Below are 25,953 nucleotides of genomic sequence, written 5' to 3' on the forward strand. Positions count from 1 at the left end.
AGAGGAGTACAACACAGATATTAAAAATATATATATTTGAATCATTCTGACTTGCACCCAAAATAGAGCCGCAGGGTGTCTGGTTGGAACAGAACAAGCCTTCTGTCAACTTTGCCCTTTCTTAGCAGCTGACTGCATACTATTTCTTTTTTTATGCCAAAAATCAGAAATTTAATATCATAGAGAGACATCTGGTGTTTCCCACTCCCTTTGCATTCCTTTATTTTAGTTGGCTCGTCACAACAAAGAGCTGCAGAACATGCTGAAGCCGGGAGGTCAGATTGAGGGAGACGAGGCTCTGGAGTTCTATGCCAAGCACACGGCACAGATTGAGGTAAGAGGGAAAGTGGAGACTGCTGGGAGAGTCCTGGGGATGTGATCCTCAGTGGGAAGGCCGGTTTGAGAGGAAAATCCATGTAATTAAACAACAGTAACGTTATACGCGATATTTTGACTGAACTCCCTACCTGTGTGGACTGCCATCGTTGACATAAGAATATATATTTATTTTTTCTGTTTTGTTTTTTGACAGTCTCTGGGGGAGAGCTATTTTTGAGCTGTCATGTGTGGGCTTTAAGATGGAGCTGAGCAGAGCTCTGTTGGCAGGAGGAAGTGTAACTTCACTTATGTTACATTTTGGCCGGTGCTATTGCTTAATCCGTAAAGCTAGTGATATCTTCTGCCATTCTTTCAGTATTAAAATGAGAGCTTGGCCTCGTGCACAGTCAATCCGAGAAGCTTTTAAAAGGTAAAACTTTCACAAACCTGGAGAGTTCACAAAGCTCTCTAATAAGCAAGTTAAATATAACTTACTCCTAAAACTTGCTAAGATCAATGAATTGGGCAACCAGATTGTACTGAAATGCAGAGCAGCTTTGGTGCAGGATTTACCAGGTCTTTTGGAAGTTCCAACTAAGAACAATATTGCCAGAGTAAGACCATAGCAGAGAATTTATCTATCTTGGAGCTAAATGTAGGCCTGCTTTGAAAGGTAAGTTAACTGGAGTCTCTGTCAAGCTGCTGTTCTACAGAAACTCTTCCAAGTTTCTGCATGTAGCTGCTTTTAAAGAGGGGAAAGAAGAAAGCAGGCAATCAAAGAAGTAAAAACATTTAAAAGTAGGGAAAGCTCCACTAAGACTGTTGTTCAGATTGTCAGGTCAGACCGTACGATGGAGCAGATCGTCTTCCCTGTGCCCAATATATGTGAATTCCTCACCAAGGAGTCCAAGCTGCGGATATATTACACCACGGAGAGGGATGAACAAGGCAGTAAGATCAATGATTTCTTCATGAAATCTGAAGACCTCTTTAATGAGATGAACTGGCAAAAGAAATTACGAGGTAAGTAGCTGTTGCCAGCGTAGTTGTATGGAGTGTTACCAGCAGAGTATTTAGGTCAGCATTTAAGAATGTTAAACGTTGACTTGCTAGCAGATGGTTACCTAGTGTGGCAGCAACCTTGTTGGTTGTTTGAAAGAATCTGCTTCTCTGCATGATGGTGACATGCTGTAACAAAACTGAGCTTAAAGCCATCTCAATATGGACCAACCGGAGGGGATCCAGAGAGAACAGCAAGGAAGATCACAGGTCATCTTTTTTAAGGTTCAAGAGGAAGAAATGCATCTGTGGGGGCTATGGTGAAATGAGATGGCATTTGGGGACAGGGACAAAACTGAAGAAAGCAGCGATCTGTTCTCCTTTCCTGTGCTGGGTACATGGAGCAGTCCCCCTGCACTGCAAGGCAGAGTAAGGCCAAGTAATAGCATGGCTGTGGGCTGCCCATGGTGCCTGTGACATCTCCAGCAGTGCAGAGATTTTACAAAGATGTTAAACATACATTTTCCAGTAATAGTAACAGCAGAATTTTTTCTGTGGGCAAAGAGTAGACTGGAGACATGCTGCCCTGCACACCTGTTTGTTCTGAGGTTCCCACTGGCAGCTGGGAAAACTTGTAAAATTACATTTGAGTCCTTCCAGTGCCAACAATCCCTTCACCCTGTAGACTTTCTAACTTGCCTGCTTGGAATAGATCTTTTAAAAGAAGTTCCTTTTTTGTTGTTTAATTCCCTGAAAGAGCAATGGCACACGTGGGGCTGAGCTTCAGTGGGCAGTGATGAGTGGTTAGAACTTACCAACTGTGCCCCTCTGAAGTGTGAGAGATAAAGCAGTTATTTCCTCCTTGAGTCAATGTCTGCCCTCTGATACCCGTGTTGTTCCCCATGTCCCCATCAGCTCAGCACCAGCTCCTGGTGCAGGAGCTCAGTCTGGCTGCCGTGCCCTCCTGACATGGATGTTCTGTGGCTCCTGTGCAGCCACGTGCTGCTGCTGTGCACCAAAGCCACCTGCAGTGCAGCCCCATCAGTGTGCTGCCAGTGCTGCATCCCTGCCAGAGGCCCTGGTGGTACCGTGTCAGCACTGCGTACTGCAGGGAGAAAAGAAGAGCTCAGAAGGGACCTCTTCACCCTTCTTATGAAAATGGCTTTTTATGAAATGATTTCCTTTGTTGCAGCCTCTGATGATTGCATTCTGCCCTGTCAGTGCGTCTCCAAGAAGAGCCTGGACTCTCTCCAATTCGTGGTTAGGTTGCTTATGCGCAGTTCACACTTGAGCCGATAATGTCTTGCATGTTGGCAAAGGAAATTCAATATTTGCTTCTGATTGTCGGGCTGTGTGTGTATATATATGTTAATAGGCTTTTTAACAGAGGAAAACAATTGTAATTTCACTTAAAATCATCAAGATTAAATATAGATAAGACAGCCTGGAGCTTGATTAGCTCTGCTGAAACATTTTTCGTGTGTATGAATAGTGGAGTGGAGCTATTTCCATTTGGCAGTGGGTTAATACTTGTGACAGCATCAGACTGCCCTGAAAGCTGCTTCCTGAGGGGGCTCTGAGGACCCTGAGGAAGGCAGGAGCATATGACATTGTAAGCAAATGGACTGTGTTATGTTTGACAGCAGCCATACATTAAAGTGGCTTTTGTTATTTAAGTCCTGTTTTGAGTTACAGTAATTGCCTTTGAGGCAATCTCTGAGCAAGCAATGAAGATACTCAAAATTAACAGACTGCAAATCAATCAAGATCCATCAGCAGAAGTGGAGAGTATTTCTTTTCTTTGAAGAACTGGAGTCTTCTATTCAGAAGATAATCTTGTTACACCATGCAGGAAGTCACTGCCTCCTAATGCTCAGGGTTAGATAGGCCTCAGTGATAGTCCACCTTTCTACAGTCATTTCTCACATCCTCACTGCAGGTTTGTGTATTTGTGCCATGACAAACTGGCACTTGCTCTGTTGTGCTCATGTGCTTCCACTTAACATTTATTCAACCCTCTGTAAGATATCAGCCCGAGATATTAAACTCATCAACAAAGCTTTTCTGAGAAGTCTTTAAAGATCATTATTCTCCTCCTCCAGCTCATGGAGCTGACTCATCACCTGAGCACCAGAAGTGTCTGCTAAGGTCTTAATTAGGAATTCAAATGAGCCTTCCAAAACCAGGCAAAAATGCTTCCTAGTGCAGATTCTGTGCCCACCCTCAAACAGCAGCTTCAAGTAAAACCTGGGCCTTTGTTGTGACCCTATGTTAGTGGGAAGTGAAGCAACACAGAAATCAGTGCATTATGTATTTGGAACATTGCTACCTCTCATCTCATTGAGGCTTCCCATGTACCTGGATAATTAGATGCAATGAAGCTTGTATTCTTGCAGTGACTGGGTGCCTTCTTGTAGTCCATTCTTTTGCATTCAACTGTTCAATACATACACTTTTATGTGCATTTCAACTCGATATTAATGAAGCATTGTGTGACTTCTAACCTATTTTTGGCTTTGGATGCTGGAAGAGATGGTTTTTTTGGAGAGAAGTGGTGGCTGCTGCGAGCTCAGAACTGCTGCATTCATTCATCCCGTTGTCCTTTCAGCCTCAGTTTGCATTCTCATTTTTTCCCTAAATCTCAGCCTGAACTTCTTTTCCCTCACTCTCTGATATCTATATATGTTGCCTCCTTACCAGGGAGGAAAACATGAGTTCTTTTCCCTTGTTTGAGAGACTTTTAATAGATTTGTCACCACTGATCTCAGGAGTACCCAATTTGCTGCCCAGTAAAGCCTGCTGGAACTGAGCTGCGGGTTGTGTTGGGGTGCAGAGGGAATTACTCTGAGGCCACTTCTGAGCCATCCTTTTTGTGTTCTTGTCCATGGCTGCTGCAGGGTACAGAGCTTTGTGCTTGTTGTGCCTCCTGACTAGCTGCAGAGATTAGTGAAATGAGAACTCTCTTTAAAGGCATTCATGTTTCAAATACACAGCCATAGAACTCTGCTCTGTGCAGCCTTGTGTGTATCTTTTGCCCACAGTACAGAGGGAAGGCAGGCTGAGCTTCCACTAGATGTTTATTTTGGGGCTATATTGGTCTATTAAACGTTTCAGCCGTATGATTACAGCGTGCTGCGTTTTGTCTTAATGGTGCACCTGGGCCTTTGCAGTGTGTGCTCTGCTGGCTGCAGTGGAGGAGCAGCCTGGGGGTGGGCAGGGAGCTGCCAGCAGGGAGGGCTGCGGCTGTGTAGCACTGATGGGAGCATGGACAGGTTTTCTTCCTCCTCATCATTCTGTGTGCCTGTCAGTGCAAAGTGCGTTATTAGGGGAAACCCGGAGTCCTTGACCTCTGGTATTTCTGAACTTGTGCTGCTGCTAAATCGATTTGTGCTGGAAAGTGCTTTCCTTCTTAACACAGCCTTAAATTACAACTCAGAAGCAGGAAGTACCCCAAAGATAGAGAGTAATCAAATAAACTTGAGAATAAGAAAAGTGTGCTAGTGCTGTTCAAACTGTGCTTTTTGGCAAACTGAAAATAAACTGAGTTTTGGGGGAGATTATTTTCTTATAGTGTTGTTTTTAAATGCGATGTCACTAAAAAGAATGATGGTGGTTGTTTTGCAGCTCAGCCTTTCCTGTACTGGTGTGCTCGCAACATGTCCTTCTGGAGCAGTATTTCCTTTAACCTGGCTGTCCTCATGAACCTGCTGGTAGCATTTTTCTACCCATTCAAAGGAATTCGAGGAGGTATCGATATTCAACATATAAAAACAGATGAACAAAAGCAAGGTCTAGTGAGACATATTCTGTGTGTAACACACCTGAGCATCCCTATTAACTTTAGTGAGGACAGTAGAACAGAATTAGGCTCTTTTAATTGCCTTGGTTTAAATAGTGCTGTTTTCTGACTCTTTCTTGAGGTATTTGTAAGGAAAACAGAGTTGTGCTTTTTCCAGGGGAAAAATTATCAAAGGCTGATATCCACCTTTAGTTACTTGACTGTTCTACTTTGTTTTAAAGTTCTGTAATTAAGTGTTGAGCTAAAAACATGAGAAATATTCATTTATTTTTCCTTGAGCTTGCATTTTGCTAATGTCATTTTTTTCTAATACTTCAATGGTCACATGGCACTTCTTTGCCATAAGCATGCAGCAGCTGGGCTTGCTATCATCCCTGTCATCAAGTATGGGTTATAATGTGTGCTGGTTTGCAGAACCTTGCTGTAGAAGGTCTGGGGAAGTGGCTTTTGATCCAAGCAGTGGGTTTTTGCTGCAGTCTCAGAGCCAGCTCAGTAAATACTTCCAGTAGGGCCCTGACTCAATTCAGCTGCTCATCCTTAGTTTCAGCCTCTCTAAAAAGATGCACCCTAACACAGGTTGGTCCATGAGTTCACATCAACAAGAACCAGAATGTTTGGAGAAATGCTCCTACGAGTGCCTCTGTCACATTTATCACCTACACAGCTGGTATGGTGGACATCACCGGGTAGGAGATCAGTAAATTAAAGACCTCAAAAGTACCATCCCATCCTGGGGAAGGTTGTCTGTGTCCAGGCCTTTGCTTCCCCTTCTTTAATGTTCATGATGCAGCGGGGCCAGAGAGATGCTCATCTCTTCCCACAGCATTTCACTCAGCTTCTGGCTGACTGCAGAAACCCCTGAAAGCACAGCTCTGGCCATAACAGTATCAGCTGAGCTCTGTGTGTGCAGCCCAGGAGCTGCTTCATCCTTTTGGCAGCTCACCAGTTCACTGGAATTGGTTTGGGCAGAATGAGGAGCAGCTGCGTTCTCTGTCTTTGGACTCAAAGATCACAAGTTAAATTTTAAAGGTCTGAATGAATGGCTGCTAGCAAAGTTGGTCATTAAACAAGTTTGTTGGGATTACAAGCTGCAGGAACGAGGGAATCACTTGGCATTTTGAAGCCACACTACCTTGCATATTTGAAATACTTTGGCAAGTAACATTTTGATGAAATCTCTTCCTCTACTAGTTACAATCAAACATCCAAGTACAAAATACGTATTTATTTAAGCTTTTAAGAAAATCAGGCTTTTCAAAGCGTGGTTATTCAGGGGAAGCTGTCAGTGTCCTGAGTTGCCCAGACATGCTGAACTCTGAGCACTACTCAGCTTATGGCTGTAGCACAAACTGGAAATCTTCTGACTGGAGGAACAGGAACAAAACTGAAGTCCTGTGATGAGGTAGTGATGTTGTGACGGCTCCACAAGCATGGAGAGCTTTCCACCCAGTCCTCCAGCTTACACTGCCCTCCTGCCTATGGGTGGGTGATGAGACCATGTGCTGTGACAGCAAGTGCTTTGAGATTAGGTCAGTATGGACAGCTGGTGTCAGGTGAGCACTGTTGATGATCTTTGTCAAGGTATCTCATTCATGAATAAAAGCATTTTTAATGCAAGTTTTAAGAAAAAAATATCTTTCATTCTCTGCACAAACCCAGGTTAAGTGGTGTTTTAGGCTGAGTATTTTCCATGCTTCTTTGAGAAGTGTATTTTTAGCAACGCAAGCTGATGTTATGTAAGGAGGCAGTCTCACGGGACAGCTGAAATAGAACCAGAAATAGCAAGAGATGATATCAACTGGCACAAGGTTTTTGACCAAAAGCATAATAGGAGACTCAGGACGAGTGTGTGAATCAGGACCTGCATGTGTTTGTTGTCTTCACACACCCATCCTTCAATCATCTGTAGAGCACACCAGCAAAACTCCTCTCCGTTTCAATATTCAAGGTGCATAAGTAATGAACACTAAAATGAAGAATCCTATAATACTGGTGTTTGTCATTTACATAATGCTTTAGTAATAAGTTTGAAATTAAACTGCTAAAGGCATTGGGCTCAGACATCCCACTTAGCACTTTGCAATCAGCACTGTCTGAACAGGAGAATTAATGGCTCTCCACCAAAGATAAGATAAAATGGTGTTTACTTGGCTGTTTTTGTTTTTTGTCTTGCTTGGTGTACGACCTATTGAATTTGTCTGTTTTTCCCTTCTTTATTCTAGGTACTTTGGAACCCCACTTGTCAGGCTTGTTGTGGACAGCTATGCTGATTTCCCTGGCTATAGTCATTGCTCTTCCTAAGCCCCACGGCATCCGAGCCTTAATAGCTTCTACAATATTACGACTAATATTTTCAGTTGGTTTACAGCCTACTTTATTTCTTCTGGGTGCGTTCAACGTAAGTATCAAGTTGGATGTTGGGAAGTTCCATTGCTCCTTATGTAAGGGCTTCTTACTTGCAGATATCAGGCAGAAGAAGCCTGGAATACTGGGGCAGAACTAGGTTAATGGGGTTACTTTCTCCTGAGTCATTACTAGTAGGAGATCTTTGCTGCTGTTCATGTAACCCTGGTTCCCTAAGCTGGAGAGCTCTGAGGTTTCTTTCAGTGTTGTCACAGTCCGGGAGCAGCTCCCACCCCAGCCAGCAATGTAAAGAAGTCTCTGTGACCCTGCAGCACTCAGTGTTTGTTCAAACCCTGCTCTGTTCTGCAACTGAGCTGCAGTATTTCCGGGTTTTGCAAGATTTACTAAACAACACATTTCCCAAATGTCTGCCTGCATGCTACCTGCCAGCCAAGAGCTGACACTAGGCACTTCTGCTACAGTAATATGTGGACTGAGCATGTAAGCAGAGCCATCAGAGAACTTCATTAGTGCTCAAACCAAGATATGTGTGGTTTCCAGGCAAGTAAGCCAAAAATGTTTCTTTGACTGAGTCAGCGGGAGCTGTGCAAAAACGCATCTTCTCAGAGCCCTGGCCTTTCTTGTGAAGTGTCCAGCTTTCAGGTGCATCATTTCATCGTGCTCCTCGTCTTCAGAATACACCACCAACTGTCCTGTGCTACAGGATCAGGGCCGCATTGTTAGGGTTGCTGCTGCTGTCAGTAATTGTAGCATTTAGCAGGTAGGTTGAAGGCAGTTTCCCTTCGGTGCTGGTGGCTGGTGCCACACAGTAGGGCTGCTATGTGCATGATCTGAGGGTGGAACGCTGAGCCAGTCAGGGGCAGTCACTCATTAGCAAGCAGTAGGGGCTGTTTGAGAGTTTCGGAAATGTAAGGGCTGCTGGAGGCTAGAAAGAAATTTGATTGCAGAAAGTAAAGAGCTTAGAGGGTTTTGTTTTTTTTGTTTTGTTTTCAGGGAAGCTTTCTCTCTCACATAAGGGAGTGTTTTTACTCCTTTAAATCTTAGTTTTGATGCCCTTTAATAACAAGTTGGAGAGTGGAGTCCATGTGTCAGTTTTATAAACGTGTTTAGTTTTGTCTCGGTCTCTGCTGTGCAGAAAACACAACACAAGCCTGCTTTTGACTGACATGTGAAGCACTATCAGGGAACAGACAATTCAGCACAGTTGCACATATCACTGTGTATCACACAGACTTGCCACTGCTTTGAAAAACTGCCCTTTTTTTCCTGCAGGCTGTACATTATAACTAATTTATGCTTCATCTTTCCTTAGGTTTGTAACAAAATCATTTTTCTGATGAGTTTTGTGGGTAACTGTGGAACCTTCACTAGAGGATACAAGGCAATGATCATGGACGTAGAATTTCTTTATCATCTGCTGTACCTCCTGATTTGTGCTCTGGGGCTCTTTGTACATGAATTCTTCTATAGTTTGCTGGTAGGTTTTCATTTTGTCCTCCGAATCCTTTTCTTCCTGTGTGCCCGTAAAGCCCCATCTCACGTGTATCTAGGTGTCATGCACTGCTTGCTTTCTGTTTGACTACTGCAACGCTGTTGTGCAGCCACTCTTGAAAATGGCGTGGTGGTGGTTTTAGTTATATTCCCTGGGGGAGGCTACAAGACCCTCCTGCTGTAGCTCCTTTTCCTGCTTCTTTACAGAAAAGCTGAGACTACTTTTGTTCTCATGTAAATTATACACAACACATTTGAGGTTAAATTCTGTTAAAATTGGTTATTACAGTGAATCACAGAATCACAGAATTATCAAGGTTGGAAAAGACCTAGAAGATCATCTAGTCCAACCATTACTAATACTTCCCGGCTAAATCATATTCCTCAACACCACATCCAAACGTTTCTTGAACACTCCCATGGTCGGTGACTCCACCACCTCCCTGGGCAGTGCATTCCAATTCCTGACTACCCTTTCCGGGAAGTAATACTTCCTAATGTCCAGCCTGAATCTCCCCTGGCGCAGCATAAAACCATTCCTTCTATTTCCTCTATTCCCTCCCTAAATATGTCTGCGGTTCCAACAAAGGTAGTTAGCATTTCCCTTCGTGGTAGTTAGCCATCTTCACAGACACCAAAGGTATATGTCCCGTAGGTTAAGGGCACTGCTTGTGACCCTGATCTGACTTCCAAGATGATAAGACAACTTGTTTCGACTCCAAGTGATCACAACCCAGTGAAGCTTCAAGTCTTTAGGTCACGTAAATTCATGCACGGGAAAAAATAAAAAAGACTGAAAAATCTGAAAGTGGTAGCTGAACTGTGGGCATTTGTGGAGTTACCATACTACAAGTTATTAATCTTTAAATATATATTAATGTATAAAAAATAAGTTTATGGGCATACCGTTTAGAAGATAGTTCTGTCCATTACTGGCAATAACAGTAAGGCAGTGTCCATATTTCTGAGTGCTTGGCTAACTGTGGAGCATCTCTGTTGCCATGAGCCTTACACAACTGACAGGGATGCTTGGCCTGTGTCTGTTTTCTCTTTGGGGTGGAATTTATCACATTCAATGCAGTACTTCTAAGAGCAGGCAGGAAAGGAGTATATCTAGTGTTGGTGGAGAAAATGTGTCACTTTTAAAGCAAACCCTAAATCTCATTCAGAGCTCTATTTTTGTCCCTTTATTTGATGTCTGCCACGTCCTCTGGTAACCAAATTTATTATTTTCTGTACAGACATAGGTTCCGTTTAACAAATACTCGTCCTCTCATTGTCAGCCAGTGTAGCCATCAACCTGACTGGGCTGCAATGGAGAAATGTCACAGACCCAGAGTGAGAAACATAAAGTAACTTAAACAGCATATGTTAGCTTCTCTGTGCTAATTTGGGAGAAAATATTGTCTGTTGGTGGTGTGCCACCAGTGGTATCAGTAGTACATGTGAGAGACACCTTTGTGTTTGTTTTTTGTCCCAGCTTTTTGACTTGGTGTACCGAGAGGAGACCTTACTGAATGTCATCAAGAGCGTCACCCGCAATGGGCGCTCCATCATCCTGACCGCTGTGCTCGCGCTCATCCTCGTGTACCTGTTCTCCATCGTGGGGTACCTGTTCTTCAAAGATGACTTTATCCTGGAAGTAGACAAGCTCCCCAATGAAACGTTATTGCCAGGTTGGTGTTGACGACTCATTCTGACAGTGATGAAGGATGTAATGGGCTTCTGTTCCCCAGGGCACGCTGAGTGTCTTCCACCCTCTGTGAGATATCCTGGTTCTCTTGCAAGTTTGGCAGCTTCTTGTCTTACCAAGAACTCTACTTTGATGAAATAAACAAAATAAAACTGATTGGATCAAATGGCCACCAAATCTCCTTTGTAAATTTTTGCAAGATGCTGCATCTGCTGCAGTATAAGAGAGATGGGGCAGGATAAGCTCTGGAGATGGAAGTTGGGCTTGTACAAACTGGAGATTTTTCCTCTTTGTTTCCTAAAGCAGCTGAGATATCTAATTCATATAACACCTACTCCCTCCCCCAGTTTAATTACAAGCAGGCTTTGGGTAGGCTATGATGGGGAAGGCTCTGCACTAGAGGAATTCAGCTCTGCTGTGGTTTGCCTGACCTTGAATGCAGGCTATTAACGGTGGGTCTTAGTTTCAACATAACAAAAATTAATCACAGAATCACAGAAATATTCTATCTGAAATGACCCCATGAAATATAAATGAAGGGAAGCGACCTTGGAAGAGGTGATCCTGTGAAGTAGTGGCTTCTCTGTCAGACTCAGATTTGCTCATCTTTTCTATGTGCTGTATGAATCTCTCCATTTTTTGTTGCAGTCTAAATTCCATTGTAGGCTTCTCAGTACTGACTTTGTTGCTTATTGTAAGTTAAAAGTTGTGTTGTTGTTTTTTCTTCTCATCCTACAGCATCTAGTGCACAACTCAGTGAACAGGAAGCATAGAAATGAAATGGTCAGAGGAGGAGTTTGGGTTTGGGCTTGTACTGACTTTCTCATTTTGGTTTTCTCTGACATATGTGTTATTCAGACAAACATTATTTGATGTAGCCACTGTTTTTTTTCTGATTTTACTGCCAGCCCCATAGTAGATGCAGACCTCACTGACTTATTAATTCACATGGACAGCAAGCAGGAGCAATGCCTAAGATATATTTCTCTGTGGCACTGGGATGGCTTTCATCCTTGCACGACGTTGAAGTGCAAGTTTTCAATCACCTTGAAAATTCACTATATTCTAGAAAAGAATATATTTGGAATCTTTACAATTACTTTGTCAACTTTGGAACTAATTCAAAATAAATACACAGCTGTGGTCTTTAGTTCACAGAAATGAGGAGTTTGTATTGGAATTTAAAAACACTGAATTTGTGAATCAGAAAGTACTACGGCCGTCTAACTGTAAGGTAATATGCAGTTCTAAATCTGCTTAGTAATGGAACACTGCATATGATGTCATGAGTTATCTTAATATCTGAGAGGTAACTTTGCAAAGCATCAAAAATATTGAGCCGTTCAGTTTATCACTGTCTGCTTTCAGATCGAACAGAACCAGGTGAAACCATGACAGGGGAGTTTCTCTATTCAGATGTGTGCAAAGCGGGTAGCAGTGAGAACTGTTCTTCCATCGTTCCTTCGGATCGTGAGTATCTGCTTTTTCAATTTTTAACTTCCATCCTGAGTTTTCACCCTTTTTCAAGTTAAACATCTTAAATATGCACATACATATTCTTCAATATTTAAAGGGGAAAAAAAAGAAAAAAACACCAAAAACTAATTTGGGCAGGGAAGCTATTGTGAGACCAGTGTGAAATGAAAACAACTTAATGCAGCAGCATATACGACATCTGTTGCATGAAGTGTTTAAGCTGGAGAAACTTGAACCTGAACCACACGTTGATAAAACACTGATAAGATTCTTTAATTTTCTACCTTATCAATTTGAAAAGGAAGTGATGCAGTTTAGGTCCTTGCAAAGTTTATTATATTAGGCTATTAAATGTGATCTCAGAGGATAATATTCTGAAATATGGAGCAGAACATTGTTTATTGTCAGCATTATTCTATCTAGTTAACTAAGGAAACTGTTCTTAATATCATGTCAGGAAGTACTCAATGGATTAACGACACAAGGTAGTTTTGGGAGGTTTGGGGCTCAGGAAAGTGCATGTGAGATATTACATGTAGCGTAATCACCAGCCTCAGATTGGATGCTGAAAATTCTCAGTTTTATTTTCTAGAAAATGTAATTTACTACTTTGAGATTTATGACACTGGCTGAGAAAGCCAGACAGAACAACGTTATTTTTCTTACAAGTGGAGCTCTTATATGGCCAAGTGTTTCAAAGGTCAGTAATGGCCACAAGCCCATGCTCTCAAGGGCAGATGGCTCTGTTTTGCTCAAGTGTCCTCTTTAATAAACTAAGATTCAACACAGATACAAGAATAGCTTCTTTATTCAGCTTTAGGAGGAGAGCGCTTTGTCTTTATGCACTCTGGTTGCAGAAAGGAGAACTCCAGAGATGTGCTTGTATCAAAAATAATCAACTTGGTATCAGGGTCTTATGTGGCCAGAGATAGCAACGACACCCAGATCTTGGCTGTTTCTGTACCCTCTTGGGTTTGGGATGTTTCTGGGTTTCTCTGGGCTGTCTAAGGCTTGCTGAGGGCAGGTGGGATCCACTCATGAGCATTTATTGTTGAAATCTAAGTCATGAGACTTCCAGTAGGTACAGGGAGAGCGTATGAAATCAGGTAATTAATTCTAGCATCCCTGAAACTGAAACAGTGAAGTTGGAACCTTCAGCCAAACGGAGAGAGGGTCATAAAAAATAGCGTTAGGTTTCTGTAAAATGCTGTTTCCACAAGTAGTGGTATTTTAGCCATTTGGAAAAGAAGAGCTGAAGTTGCCATTTTGAGCGCAGCCCAAAGGCTGTGCAATCTGTTAGGCACCAGGGGAGAGTTTAAGAGGCAACACTTTGTCCTCGGAGCTGTCAAAAAGCTATGATTCTGTATAAACAGGCATCTGGTGATCCAGAGCTATGCATAGGCAAGGAACAGAGAGATGTAACTGAGTCAAAGGCAGCATTTAAAGCACAAAGGAAAACTCTGCTGGTGGGAGAAAGGAGGGCTGGTTGGAGCCAGGGTGAGAGACCTGCTGATGGAGACCTGCTGATGGTCTGCTCCATGCAAATGCTAAGGAGGTTGGTAATGCTGGCTGGAAATCTGGCACTTTTTGCAAAGGGGAATGAGAGCAGAGCCAGCAAAGAATGGAGAGAATCACTTAAAACTGATCTTCTTGCTTTCTATGCGTGTCTTTGCTTGCTCTGTTAACAGAACTGATTGCTGAAGAAATGGAAGAAGAGAATAAAGAGCATACGTGTGAGACGTTACTGATGTGCATTGTTACTGTACTGAGTCATGGGCTCAGGAGTGGGGGTGGAGTAGGTGATGTGCTCAGGAAACCATCCAAAGAGGTAAATTATCACTGAATGGGGGTGGAAGAGTGATAACCATGTGGGGCTGGGGATCTGGTTCTGCTGGGGAAAATGCATTTACACTCTTGAAACAGATGTAGGAGACAACATCACCAACTAGAAGGAGCCACACTTTCTCCCCGTGTAATACAGTTAAATCTCAGTTGTCTTAAATTAAGCAGCAGCCAGTTCAAATAAGCTTGTAACTGTGTTTTTTGTCTTAGAAAATGAGACCTTTTTCAGCATGAGGGCTGTCTAGAATGAGGCCCAAATGAACAGGTGTAGCCAACAGTCTGTGCTTTGGGAGTTCAGGAACTGAAGAAGTAAGAGAGGTATGAGCTAGAGAAAGAGTAACATGAAGAATAAAGCTGCAATGCTAGTTGCTACCTTGCTATTAGCATGAGCTTCTGTGGGGAATGTTGCTGGAAAGGTAAGATATGTAAAACAAGGAACTGAGATGAGACTTTGGGAAAGGAAGGATCTTCTTTGGAGCCATTCTTGCAGAGTGAAGACCTTCATACCCAGAGCAGCCCACATGGCTGTTTCAGAAGCAGATGGTACCTACTGGAGTCTCAGGTTCTCTTCCCTCTCGTCATTCCCCAAAACCACATTGGAGACCAAAGGATCAATCTTGGTTGGAGTGAATGCTTTACACCTTGCAGCCAAGGGAAAAGGGGACCTCTTTAGTCTCATTTTTGCCCTGTGCCTGCTTTGTTAATATGAGATAACAGAAGTATATGGTCTGCAATTTCAAAGTGTTCTTTAATATTTGGCCTTATTTTCAGCTTAAAAAGACTTGAAAGCTTTATCATTCATAAACAAAGTTTAAGGCTTATCTGGCTCGGATGGCTCTGAAAATGGAGGTTAGGTAATGAATGTGATGTGAATGGTGCTAAGCCTAATTTTAGTGTCCTGTTTCTTTCAAAACTACTTATTTGATAAGATAAATGAATACTATTTCAATTTCAGTAAAAGTTTATAATTAACACTGGTAAGCTATTGATGTATAACCAGATTAAGTGCAAATACAATTAGAGTCAGCTTGCAGGGTGAAGAGGGCAAACTTCTGCATGTGAGAGAAGAGCACAGACTTGGACCAAGCAAGCAGAAAGAGCAGCTTGGTAGTGACTGCATACTCAGCTGAGTAATTTGGTTTTTCTCTGTGATCTTGCACTTGAGTTTCACTTAATGCTTTGAGTTCTAAGATATCATTGGAGAGCATCAAGAATGGAGACTGTGAAGGGAGGGGTTGTGGGGCAGCATACTCTTGCTGCTGAACTTCAAGAAGTGTATTGTAAAGGTTCTCTGTACACGTATTTGGGTTGTTAATAATTAAAATACGTATCTTGCAGGAACCTCTCTTTGCTGCTAGAGTGATATATGATCTGTTATTCTTCTTCATGGTCATCATTATTGTCCTTAACCTGATTTTTGGTGTGATCATTGATACTTTTGCTGATTTAAGGAGTGAAAAACAGAAGAAAGAAGAGATTTTAAAAACAACTTGCTTTATTTGTGGTAAGTGTAGAAACACACGTAGTACAGAGTGACTCTGTCAAAGTCAGTCTGGAGTGCCCACCCCCACCCCCCACCCCCTCTCATTCTCTTCCCACTGCACTGTGGCTGTTGGTCAGAGAGTTTAGGCCATTCAGTGTTCATTTAAGAGTGGCTGTGACTTAACAACTGCAGCAGCTTATGGAAGTTTTGTTCTTAGAACTCATTTTCTTGGTCCCAGTTTGTAAATACTAAGAGTTGTGTATGTGTCACTTTTGTAGGTTTGGAAAGAGATAAGTTTGATAACAAGACGGTTTCATTTGAGGAGCATATTAAGGAAGAGCACAACATGTGGCATTATTTGTGCTTTATTGTATTAGTGAAAGTGAAAGATTCAACGGAATATACAGGACCAGAAAGTTATGTGGCAGAAATGATCAAGGTGAGTTTGGAGTACTGTCCATTTCTTTCCTAGCTCAGACCAATCTACTGGCACATCTGTGTTTTTATATTTATTCTATAGCAAAAACTTGGAGGAAGAGTTCTTCTATGCTAATAGGTTTAATCCAATGCCTTTCTTTCTGGAAGCACCTTCTAAAGACAATGCACTTGGCAAGTTAACGTGACCAGAGATGATGTGTGTGTGGCAGCACATTGCAGTGTGCTGTGAGCGGGTGGTGCAGGCAGGGCTGCTTGTGAGGAGGCTGTGTGTGCAGCACAGTGCTGTGCATTGCAGTGCCTGCATCTCCCCGTGTGTGTGCCCAGGCAGCAAGCAGTGACAGCAGGGCACTCACTGTGGTTTTAGATCTGATAAAGAGAAACCATTGTTTTCAAAACTCATGCACTGCTGTTTGAAAGAGCACTGTGAGGTTGGTGGGAGTGTCTGAAGTACAGAACAGTTTATGAGCCATCCCAGTATAAATGATTTCAGCTGGCTCGGAGGATTTGCCATCATATGATTTTAGCTTATTACTGCAAGAAACTAAAATTAATACCTGCTCAATTCTAATGCTTTTTAATGAGTGAGTTAAAAGCTGTGTCTCTACCAAGCAGCAGGTTCAGAGCTCCTGGAATTAGCTCCTAACCCCCAGTTACTGATTTGTCTGTCTTCCGGCCAGTTAGCATCAGCTGTTTCTGATGTAGAACATTTAGCTGGTTATTTATTTGCCTTCAGCCAAATAAAAGCAGAATATTTGTCTGCTGCCTCTGCCTTTTTTGCTGTGGAGGTGCGACCTCCTGTTACATGGTGATTTGCCTGGCCCTGGTCAGAATGCAAATCCCCCCCATCCCCCAGATCTCCTGGAGGTTAGATGTGTTACTTCGGGGTCACTAACATGTATGTCCTGGTTCTGGATTTCTGCCTCTGTAATGAGGGCTTAAAGAAATCTTGTGAGCAATCACCTGATGGAGGATTAGCACAGTAAGATAACGAAGCACATCGCTGCTGCTTTCTGTTCTGCCCAGCTGCCTGTTTATCGCCTGCAAGCACTGCTTTGGGAGGAAGCATTGCACTCTTTAAAGCTTGTAGAATTATTTTCTATATTATATTCAAAATACTTTATTTTTAAAAAGCACTCGAACTGGCTGACACTAGATTAAGAAATTATTATTTCAAAGTATAAATTAGGAACTAAAAAACAACCTTGAATGCGATCGCGATAAGCATTAAAAAATGGAAGACTTGCTGGGGTCCCCATCTGTAAAGTGTCAGCAGTGGGTGGTTCAGGTGTTGGTGGGAATGTGGGTCAGTTCTGCTCAGACCACGTGCCTCGTGCAGGTGAGACTTTGCACAGTGGTGTGTCCCAGCTGTGGGCTCTGAGTGTGTCTCACAGTTCTTCCTTTTGGTGTTTGGTGAAGAAGTTTTAAACTGAGAACTTGGGGTTCTTAGAGCCTTGGAAACAGATTCTTTCCGTTGCTCTTGAATATTGAAATAATTCACTTGCTCTTTTTTCACTCCAGAAAATCTGAAGGTAAAACATGTGGTCTGCTTTTCTATATCAGACCTTTTCAGTGCTTCTGTGGAAGTGAGAAGCCCTGCTTTTTGCCAAAGGTGGTAGCCTGGGGCATGGCTGCCTCACTCAGACCACAGGGCAGGGTGTGCAGAAGGAGCCCTCGGGGTGTCAGTGGTTCCAGAGATTCAGATTCAGCACTGCTGGAGGTGGTTCATTTTGTATTGTACACAGTGTGAATGGGAACCTGTGGCTGTTGGACATCTGCAGCTCCCAGTTTCTCCCTGAAAGCCTTCCTGAGGATTTTTCTTGGTTAGTTAAAAGGGAGTTTTTTCCCCACGTTTTCAGACTGAAGGTGGCACTCTAACATCTTTGATGCTGACGCAGATGGGGCAGTCTTCTTCCATGGGCTGTTACGCTGTACCATTGTTCACTGAAACCTATACCCATTTTAGTAGCTGAGAGTAGGAAGCATAAAATGCTCCAAGTCATCCTGTGATTACCGAGTACGCCTTGATATGTTTCACCTTTGCTCCAACTCCCAACACAATATCCATAGAAACCTCCTGGATTTCTGCCTTTTGGCAACTGTTAAAAACAAATAAAAGAAAAAAAATAATTTGCCATTGCCATTCGATATTTGTGTTTTTTTCAGCAGCAGAGGACATTAGAAAACAAACAAACAGAAAGCCCTACAGAACTTAGGATACTGAAATAATTTGCCATCAGACTGTAAGTGCACCAAGTGCTGCTGTACAGTGCTTCAAGGATATCGTAAACACTGCTATCAAAAGAATCCCACTCAGCTTCACTTTGGCCAGTTAGTGAGCATTCAGAAGCCTTAAGGTTGATATTGAATGTTGATGTTCTCTACAACAAGAACAATAACAAAAAAGGTCTGTTGTAAGAAGTTTGAGGTTATGCCCTGTCCTGGATATGACAGAGTTGAATCTTGCCCAGACTTCATCCTGCAGGAAGCTGACCAGGCAGAAAGTGTCTTGTAGCCATGAAAATGAATGATTAACTGCAGGTCTCCGGTGATATGTGGATTGTCTTCATGGGTCGGGGCTGGTCAAATTAAAATGCAATGTGCAGAAACAAATCAATAATCAAACTTGGAAGCAGACCTTAAGATGTGTTTTGAACACCATAAACATGTTCAAAACATGTAAGAAAAAAACCAAATCTGACAAAATGGAACCTGCTGTGTTTCAGGACTTTGATTTGTAACTGTGCTGTCAGTAACGTTTTTCTGTCCCATGGGACAAGTGTGGCTCTGAGTCTGTGCTTGCAATTCTCAGATCGCTTTTGTTCGGGTTTCTGTTTGGTGGTGGAGCTGTTTGTTTGTGTGCTGTGCCGTGGGAAGCCGTGCTGCACCATCATGTAGCTACAAGTCAGGGTTTTTGATAGGAGCCCTGGAATTCATCACCCCCACAAACAGGGATATTTACTTTCACCAATAAGGTGAGCACGTGCCTGCTATGGTACGTGATGTAAAGCTTGCAAGAGATATTAGGAACCTTAGCTGGAAAATGCTGGAGAAATGCAAGAGGGAAGATGCGGTGGCTGCTTCTGTTTGATGTAAAGCTAAGCTTGCCTCCACGCCCTACCTACTGCAGTGAATCATCTGCTGTCCTGAAGTTCTTACCAGCACTTTCAAGGTTGATAAGTTTATGGTTTTCAGGAGGTGGCATGCAGAAGCTTGGCATGAAGCAGATCACCTTCAAAGCATGTTCTTGAATGGTCTCATAAGATGTATGTAATAGCACAGAAAGTACCCTAGGATATGAGAAAAAACTCTGGTGGTGACAGAGATGAGCTTAAATTTGTAGCGTTTCTGAAGCCCTTCTGATGACCTAGCTTGTGTTCATCTGGCTAAATCACTGCAGATGTGCACTTAAGATACAGGCTTTAAGATGGATCAGTGTCTTTTGAAAAGTGGTTATCTGGGAGGTATGCTAATGGTGCTGCAGAGCTGGTAGTCCAGTGCATCTTGTGTTTCCCAGGAACAAAGGCATATGGTTCAGCTGCTGTGTTGCTTTGTAGTCACCAGGGAAGATCAGGTGATGTCTGAATAATAGTATGTGTGTAGGAGGTGGGGGGATCCGCTTATCGTGTTGGCCAGACACTGACATCCACACCCAAATGACTAATGTGAACTTGGTGCAACTCCCTACAGGTTAATTCATTTAAGTGTCTTATCTGCCCATCCTCTCAGGCTTGAGAATTTCTTCTTACAGTTCTCTGCATTTGCCCCCGGTTCCTGCCGTGGCCCTGCTGGTATCAGCCCCTTCAGCACAGCCATCCTCCCAGCCTTGGCACAGCTCTGTACAAACAGCTGTTTGCAGACATTTATCATATGTAAAAATAAATAAATTCTCCCTCTGAAGCTTGATACACAGAGAAGCACGTCTCCACATCATGTTTCTGTGCATTCACAAGCTGCTGTGTGTGCAGCTGCAGTACGCTGTCTCTTGCATGGGCAAATATTTGCATGCAGAACTCTTGCATGCGCTAAAATGTGGATTTGCATATATACCTTCAGAGCAGTGTAGGTAAGAGCTGAGTGGTTTTATGCAGGCAGATATGCATATTAACAGTTTAAAAAGAAGACTTGGAAGACTTTGTAACACAAAACTTCCTAACTAGCTCTTGCAATTTCCAGAAACCTTCATCTAGTGTGGTGCCAAGGATACATGTCATTAACCTCTGTTACAACACCGTGGCAGAGCGCTGTACGGGATTGCCCAAGCTCACATGTCCTGATCTGGAGCGCCAAGCCCTGAACTTTAAATTGGATTGTGTTGTCATTTGAAAATGAACCATTTATAAATAGAAATGATGGTGCAGATAGCCTTAAATGAATTTGGAATGGAGATGAAGACTAAGGATTTCCTTTTGTGCCCAAGTTAACCTCTGTGTACAAAACTGGGCATTTGCAGATAGCACTGGATGTTTTTCTTCTCGCCTTGAGCTGTGGGCCACGCCATAGTTGGAAAGTGTTCCTTATGATTGAATATCCAGGGTAGCCTGCAATTTCTGCCAAGAATAAGCTCCTGATAAATGAAGGCAAGGTTTCAGCAGCCTCAAGATTTAGAATTACATTCTCACAGAAGTGCAAGTTCAAGCTGATTTGAAGGATTGAAGCACCCAGCCGTGGCTGTTGTGCTCACAGGAGTGACTCGGGACATGCACGAGGCTCAAATGACGATGGCTTTGAGGGGTTGCTGTCCCCAGGTTCTGCACTGAACAAGTTCAGCTGGAGGTGCCCAAGGCTGGGTTTGAATTGAGGCCCCTGTGGCAGTTAAAAGTAGCAAATGCATTTGGAAAGGGGCTGTCTGGTTTCAGTACTGGTGATTAGTGAGTGTACAGCTGGAATTAATATGAGAAAGTGCTAGAACTGAGTTACATTTGTGTGCAGTTTGTGCCTGGAAATCCTCTACTTTGGGACAGTACTGAATAAAAAACTTGTCTGTGTTGGGCTGACCATGGGCATGGGGGAGAGCAGCCCATACACATCACCTGTGTGCAGTTGTTTGGTTGCAGATGGGGAGCCCAGGGCTTCCGAGTTCCCGGCACAAAAGGGCACTGACTGCAAGCCAGAGAGCTGGACCAAGGAGGTCAGGGCTTAATTTGGTGGTACGTTGCCTTCCAAACAAGCCGTGTCTTGAGATACTGTACCAGGGTTAGCTAATATAATTACAGAGTTAAATAGCAAATAATAGCAGGGGCAGAGGAGAGCCAGGAGGTGCACTTGGCAGAAGGCCCTTGGCTGCTGGAAACACTGCGTCATAGGCACGGTCTGCAGCTTTGGTTTTGATAGCTGAGCTCCTCATCCCACCCTCGGCATGAGGTAAGGTGCAGGCCAGAAGCATGCTGATCCCCGGCGAGGTGGTGTGACCTGTGTGTGCAGCCACAATGGCTCCTGCTGCTGGCCTCCACCTAATGTGGCCAAGACCTTGGTTCTCCCTGATAAGTGACCTGGGCAGGGCCATGCCCTGCAGCAGATCTGTGCCTGCAAAAAGCTCAAAGGTGCAGAGGGTGGCAGCTGGAGGGAGCGTGGTCTTTGCAATTAAATGTGTGGCATGTCTGCAGCCATGGGGAAATGGTCGTGCTCCTTCCCTTGTTACCCATTCAGCATATGGGGAGGGCTGTCAGCCTTGCTGCTCTCTAACAGTGCCCAGCAAAACTTTATTCCCATTGTGGGTTTTCTTTCCCTTCCTTCCCCCTTGCCCTCAGCATCCTCTTCAAGCCATGGCCTCATGCCCCCAGCACACAGTGGAAGTGTCAGCCTCGTGTCCCTGCAGGCCTGTCAGTCTTTGCCTGGGCCCCGTGAGACTCCGTGTGCCAGAAAAAGGGCCTGGGTGGGCAAAAACAGCAGCACATACCTCAGAGCAGTTCCGTGTAATGGTTTGTTTGCATAATGTGTTCAAACAGGGCTGGATCCCAGCGCTTGCAGGTACACACGTGTGCAGTGCTGCCGTGTCCTTGCTGCTGGAGCCTGGCCGGGACAGAGGGAGGGGGAGAAGCACCAATAACCCTGAGGAGCTGCGTGTGCTGAGATGGCCATGCCCCCCAGGCTGTCACAGGGCAGTGACCATTGCCCTGAGCTATCGCTGAGCAGATGGCCTCCTCCTGAGCCACCACTGTCTCTACCCTGGCCCAGAAGTGTTGCCGAGGCCTTGACCCCGTGCTGTGGGCACTGCAGAGGCTGCGCGGGCTCTTAGCGGAGGTGTTGAGCAAGTGTAGGTGGGCCAGCACTGCTGCCAGCAGCTGTTTGTTCAGACTTTGCGTGTTTAATTGTTCTGTCCTGCCCGGCTGATCGTGATGTAATACGTCCTACTTCACTTAAAATCTAGATCCAAACAACCAGCACTGAGCTGCTGGGAAGAGGTGGCACTGCCCAGCCTGGGAGATCTCCTGCAGAGCTCCCACCGGGTCGTGCACCACAGTCACGTTCTGCTCCACAGCACTGGGAGAGCTCACCTCGCTTCTGATAAACAGAGCGTTCCCTTGCAGTGAGTCATTGGGCACAACTGTTCCTGGGATGCACGGCGGGGTCGTTTCCCACACAGATGCGGCCTTCTCCCACCTTTGGAAATGGTGTCTGCCTTCCAGGCCTCCGCAAAAACCCCTTCCATATTTAAATTAAATGTTAAAAAAGGAGAAATATTTTTTGTATCATTAACCACAAATTTAAAGACATGGGAGGGACCTGAGAATATGTTTAGCTGGGAGTGGGGGGGGCAGCACAGAGAGGTGAGAAGAGCTCTTTGGTGTGGAAGAAGCGATGCTCAGCCCTCTGCAGAAAAACCCGGCGTGGGACTTTTTCCAGGAAGCACAAGAAAGAACCAAGTGGAGTTTCATCTCACCACAAACAACAACAACAACAACAGAAAAAAGCACGGAGCTTTTCAGTTTCGAAGTGCTCCAGAAAGCTGCTTATTAACTGCGTGACTTCTAATGACATGTGACAAGTAGAAAGTCACTGCAGTTGCTTTCCCTTAGTAAGCAGTGCCCTGCCAGGCGCTCTTCAGCGGGCAGGCTATCGGAACTTATGTTTTGACGAGCATTGAATCAGCCTTTCAGCACCCTGTAAATAAGAGGCACAGCGCTGAGCACAGGCTCAGAATAGCGGTGACTTCCTTGGGGCCGTGGTGAGGCCGAGCGGAGCACAGTCACCTCCGGCTCGTGAGCAGAGCTAATGCATCTCCTGGCATGTTCCGCATGGAGGTTGCCTCAGAAACCCTTCTTAGAATAAACTCTTCGGCAGAAGCAGGGAAGAGCAGGCACTTCTCAGAATGAATTGCATCTGCATCATGCAACGCAGCTTCCTCTTTTATTTAAATTTCCAATCGTGGATGTTTTAAGAGGCCGGTCAGCATCGCCCCCATGTCTGAGATTTAACGATATTTGCCTTACAAGAGGGACTTTTCCAACTTTACCTAGAAAAGAGCTAACCCGAAACCCAGCCCTTGCGGTTAGCCAGCTTCCGTCAGTGGCTGCACTCAGCTCGTCTGTTCAAACAGAGGAAGCTGCGACTGTGACGGGAAGAGGGAGCTGAGTGCACACCAGGATCGCGGTGCCTCGGCTTGTAGGAGGACCACAGCAGACAGTGCATAACGGCATCGGTATGTGGGATGCCAGCAGCCGGGCGGCGTGCGACCAACAGGCGGGAAAAAGGGATCAAGGAGGAGGTTTGCGTTTCGTAGCACGCTCGGTGCCTTTAGCAAAACAAAAAAGCTACCGAACCTCAAGTAAAAGATGTCAGGCTTCATCTTTAAAGGCACCCTGCTGTTCAGTTAAAGTTCAGCAGAAACTAGATCATGGAGATATAAATCTTTTATTCAGCCCTGAATTGCGCCGAGCACTGCCGCAGGCGTGGGGCCGGGAGCCGGGCTGGCTGCTGCTCACCGCCCCGCGGGCTCCCAGCAGTGACCTTTCCACATTCCTGCTTCTTTCCATTTCCACCAGCTCTGCCCTAGGCATCGTTATTTATTTATCCGACAGGACCCCCTCAGCAGCCAGAGTGCGGGCGTTTGTTCGGACGGAATGCTACATGTAAGCAAGCTGCTTACAGCCAGGCTCCCAGCTCCTTTCTGCAGAGCTGAGGCAGGCTGTAAGGGTGGGCTGAAGGTTTCCCATGAAGGCAGCATGAAGAGATGTGGGGCTGTGCGTGTGGGGAGGAGCAGGAGTGGTGCCTCCCTGCAGCACAGCTGCCCATCTCTAAGGATGGACAACCCTGTGCTGCTTCCCAGGCAGCAGCTCTGGGTTTTCTGTAAACCCAGTTTGTGCAGCACCTACGAGTGGCACGAACCAGGAACAGGAGTGAGGGCCGTGTCCAGCCCAGCAATATGGCTGGAGTGATGCACAGGCACTTCCCTCAGCCCTTTCCCTGTCTGTGCACAGGAAACCCTGGGTGCCCACACCAACCTCTTCACACAGAGCAGGTGTAGCAGCAGTGCCAAGCCTGGGCTCAGGTGTGAACTGTGCCCTTGCTGCTGAGGGCAAAGGGAAGCCATCACCCTTGTCTCCTTTCCTTCAGCCTTCCTCAGCTTGGGGAGTTCATGGGATCGTTTTTGTTTTCCATCATTCACCATAGCCATGAGAACTAGAGAGGCACGTTGTCGTATTTTCAAGAGAAAGCCAAGATTTCTCATCCTCGGTGACGTGAAGAGCAGGGGCTTTCAGAAAGCCAGTAAATGCGAAACCCTGAGAGCCCTGTGGGAGCTGGCAGTGCTGTTGTGCTTGCTAGGTTGATTTCACAGCTCTCTGAGACCATCAGCCCCCTGCCCTACCCTGCCTGCAGTGATGGAGGTGCAGCCCTGCAGCAGCTCTACTCTTTGCTTGTGTCGCAGAGTGACGTTGGAAAAGGTTGTGGGAGATTTGTTAATAAAACATTGCAGGTAAAGGTAGGTAAAACCTGCTGTCCCCAGGACCTGCTCCCATCATGTTCCATGAGCAGAGCAGATGGGTGAGCACGTGGGAGTGCTCTGGGCATGGAAAGCTCACCTGATGGGGAGTGATGCCAAATATTCCCCCAGTGAGCGAGGAGTGGGCAGGAGCTGCAGGGCTCTGCTCTTGTGTCAGCCTGCGAGCTTTGGGATGTGGAGCTGGGCACCTGGACTGATGGGTGAATGTAAACTGCAGTGTAGTCTCGTTTACTTTATCCTTGAAAATGCTCAGCATTGAGGACAGCAGAAAACAGTTGTTTTTAGTTGATTTTCCCTGGGCAGGAAGAGGAGATACTCTGGTAGAGGAGCTGGGCTGGAGCACAAGCAATGTGTGCCCACATGTCCATCCTGAGTGCTTTTTGCTGCTGGAAGAACGCAGGGAGCTGTTGCCCATTGCTCTTAAATCTTAGTTGTGGAACTGTCTTTCCCTGAAGTCCAAAATATTTTGGCACTTGTCACAATAAAGGCATATTTTCTGTATATATATATTTTTCTTTTATTAGCAGAAACCATCTGCCCTGTAAACAGGGATCAGGAGAAAAGCCGTTCTGGCAGTTCTGCATCACGTGGGAATCCTGCGTTGCACTGCATGGGAAAGGGCCTCATTTATGCCTTTTAATCTCTGCAGTAGTAAACTCTGAGCAGATCAGAAGCAACTAATTTAAGATGATGATTCTTGGCAAGAGATCTGAATTGCAGAAAGGCCGTGACTGTGCCTCTCTGTAGAGGTGCGCAGCCCTGATTTAAGCAGTGTGGATGTTCCTGGAAAAGACTGAGAGTGGAGGGAGGGGGGCATGGAGATATGGGGGGAGAGGTTGATTTAGAGGTTTAGGCAGGGGATAATGGCAGTGTTTACAGTGCCATAAGAATACACCATAGTTTTGAGAAAGTCGTGATGCCTGGCCTGTGGAAGTGGTGAATTTTGGCTGCAATTAACCAGCATGGCTGATGGAGCTCTGGTTTGGGATGCTGCTGATCCCAGGGGCTGCTGCTGGTCTGTCTGGTCCATGTAAAGCACTACCAGCTGCTGCAGGGTGGGCAGTGAGAGCACACACATCCCCTCACCCTGTGTTACCTCAACATCCATT

General features: G+C 44.8%; 1 protein-coding gene across 1 annotated transcript in view; it reads left to right on the forward strand.

Moving 5' to 3' along the window:
* Window positions 1–25,953, forward strand: part of ITPR1 (inositol 1,4,5-trisphosphate receptor type 1) — a 144,696-nt gene that overhangs the window by 111,574 nt on the left and 7,169 nt on the right. The window contains 10 exon segments of the mRNA XM_032447330.1: window positions 230–334; window positions 1,149–1,341; window positions 4,942–5,064; window positions 7,339–7,514; window positions 8,793–8,957; window positions 10,452–10,647; window positions 12,033–12,134; window positions 13,829–13,968; window positions 15,321–15,486; window positions 15,744–15,904. Coding sequence (XP_032303221.1) covers window positions 230–334; window positions 1,149–1,341; window positions 4,942–5,064; window positions 7,339–7,514; window positions 8,793–8,957; window positions 10,452–10,647; window positions 12,033–12,134; window positions 13,829–13,968; window positions 15,321–15,486; window positions 15,744–15,904 — 1,527 coding nt within the window.

Source organism: Coturnix japonica, chromosome 12 (genome assembly GCF_001577835.2).
Source record: "Coturnix japonica isolate 7356 chromosome 12, Coturnix japonica 2.1, whole genome shotgun sequence".
NCBI classification, from domain to species: Eukaryota; Metazoa; Chordata; class Aves; order Galliformes; family Phasianidae; genus Coturnix; species Coturnix japonica.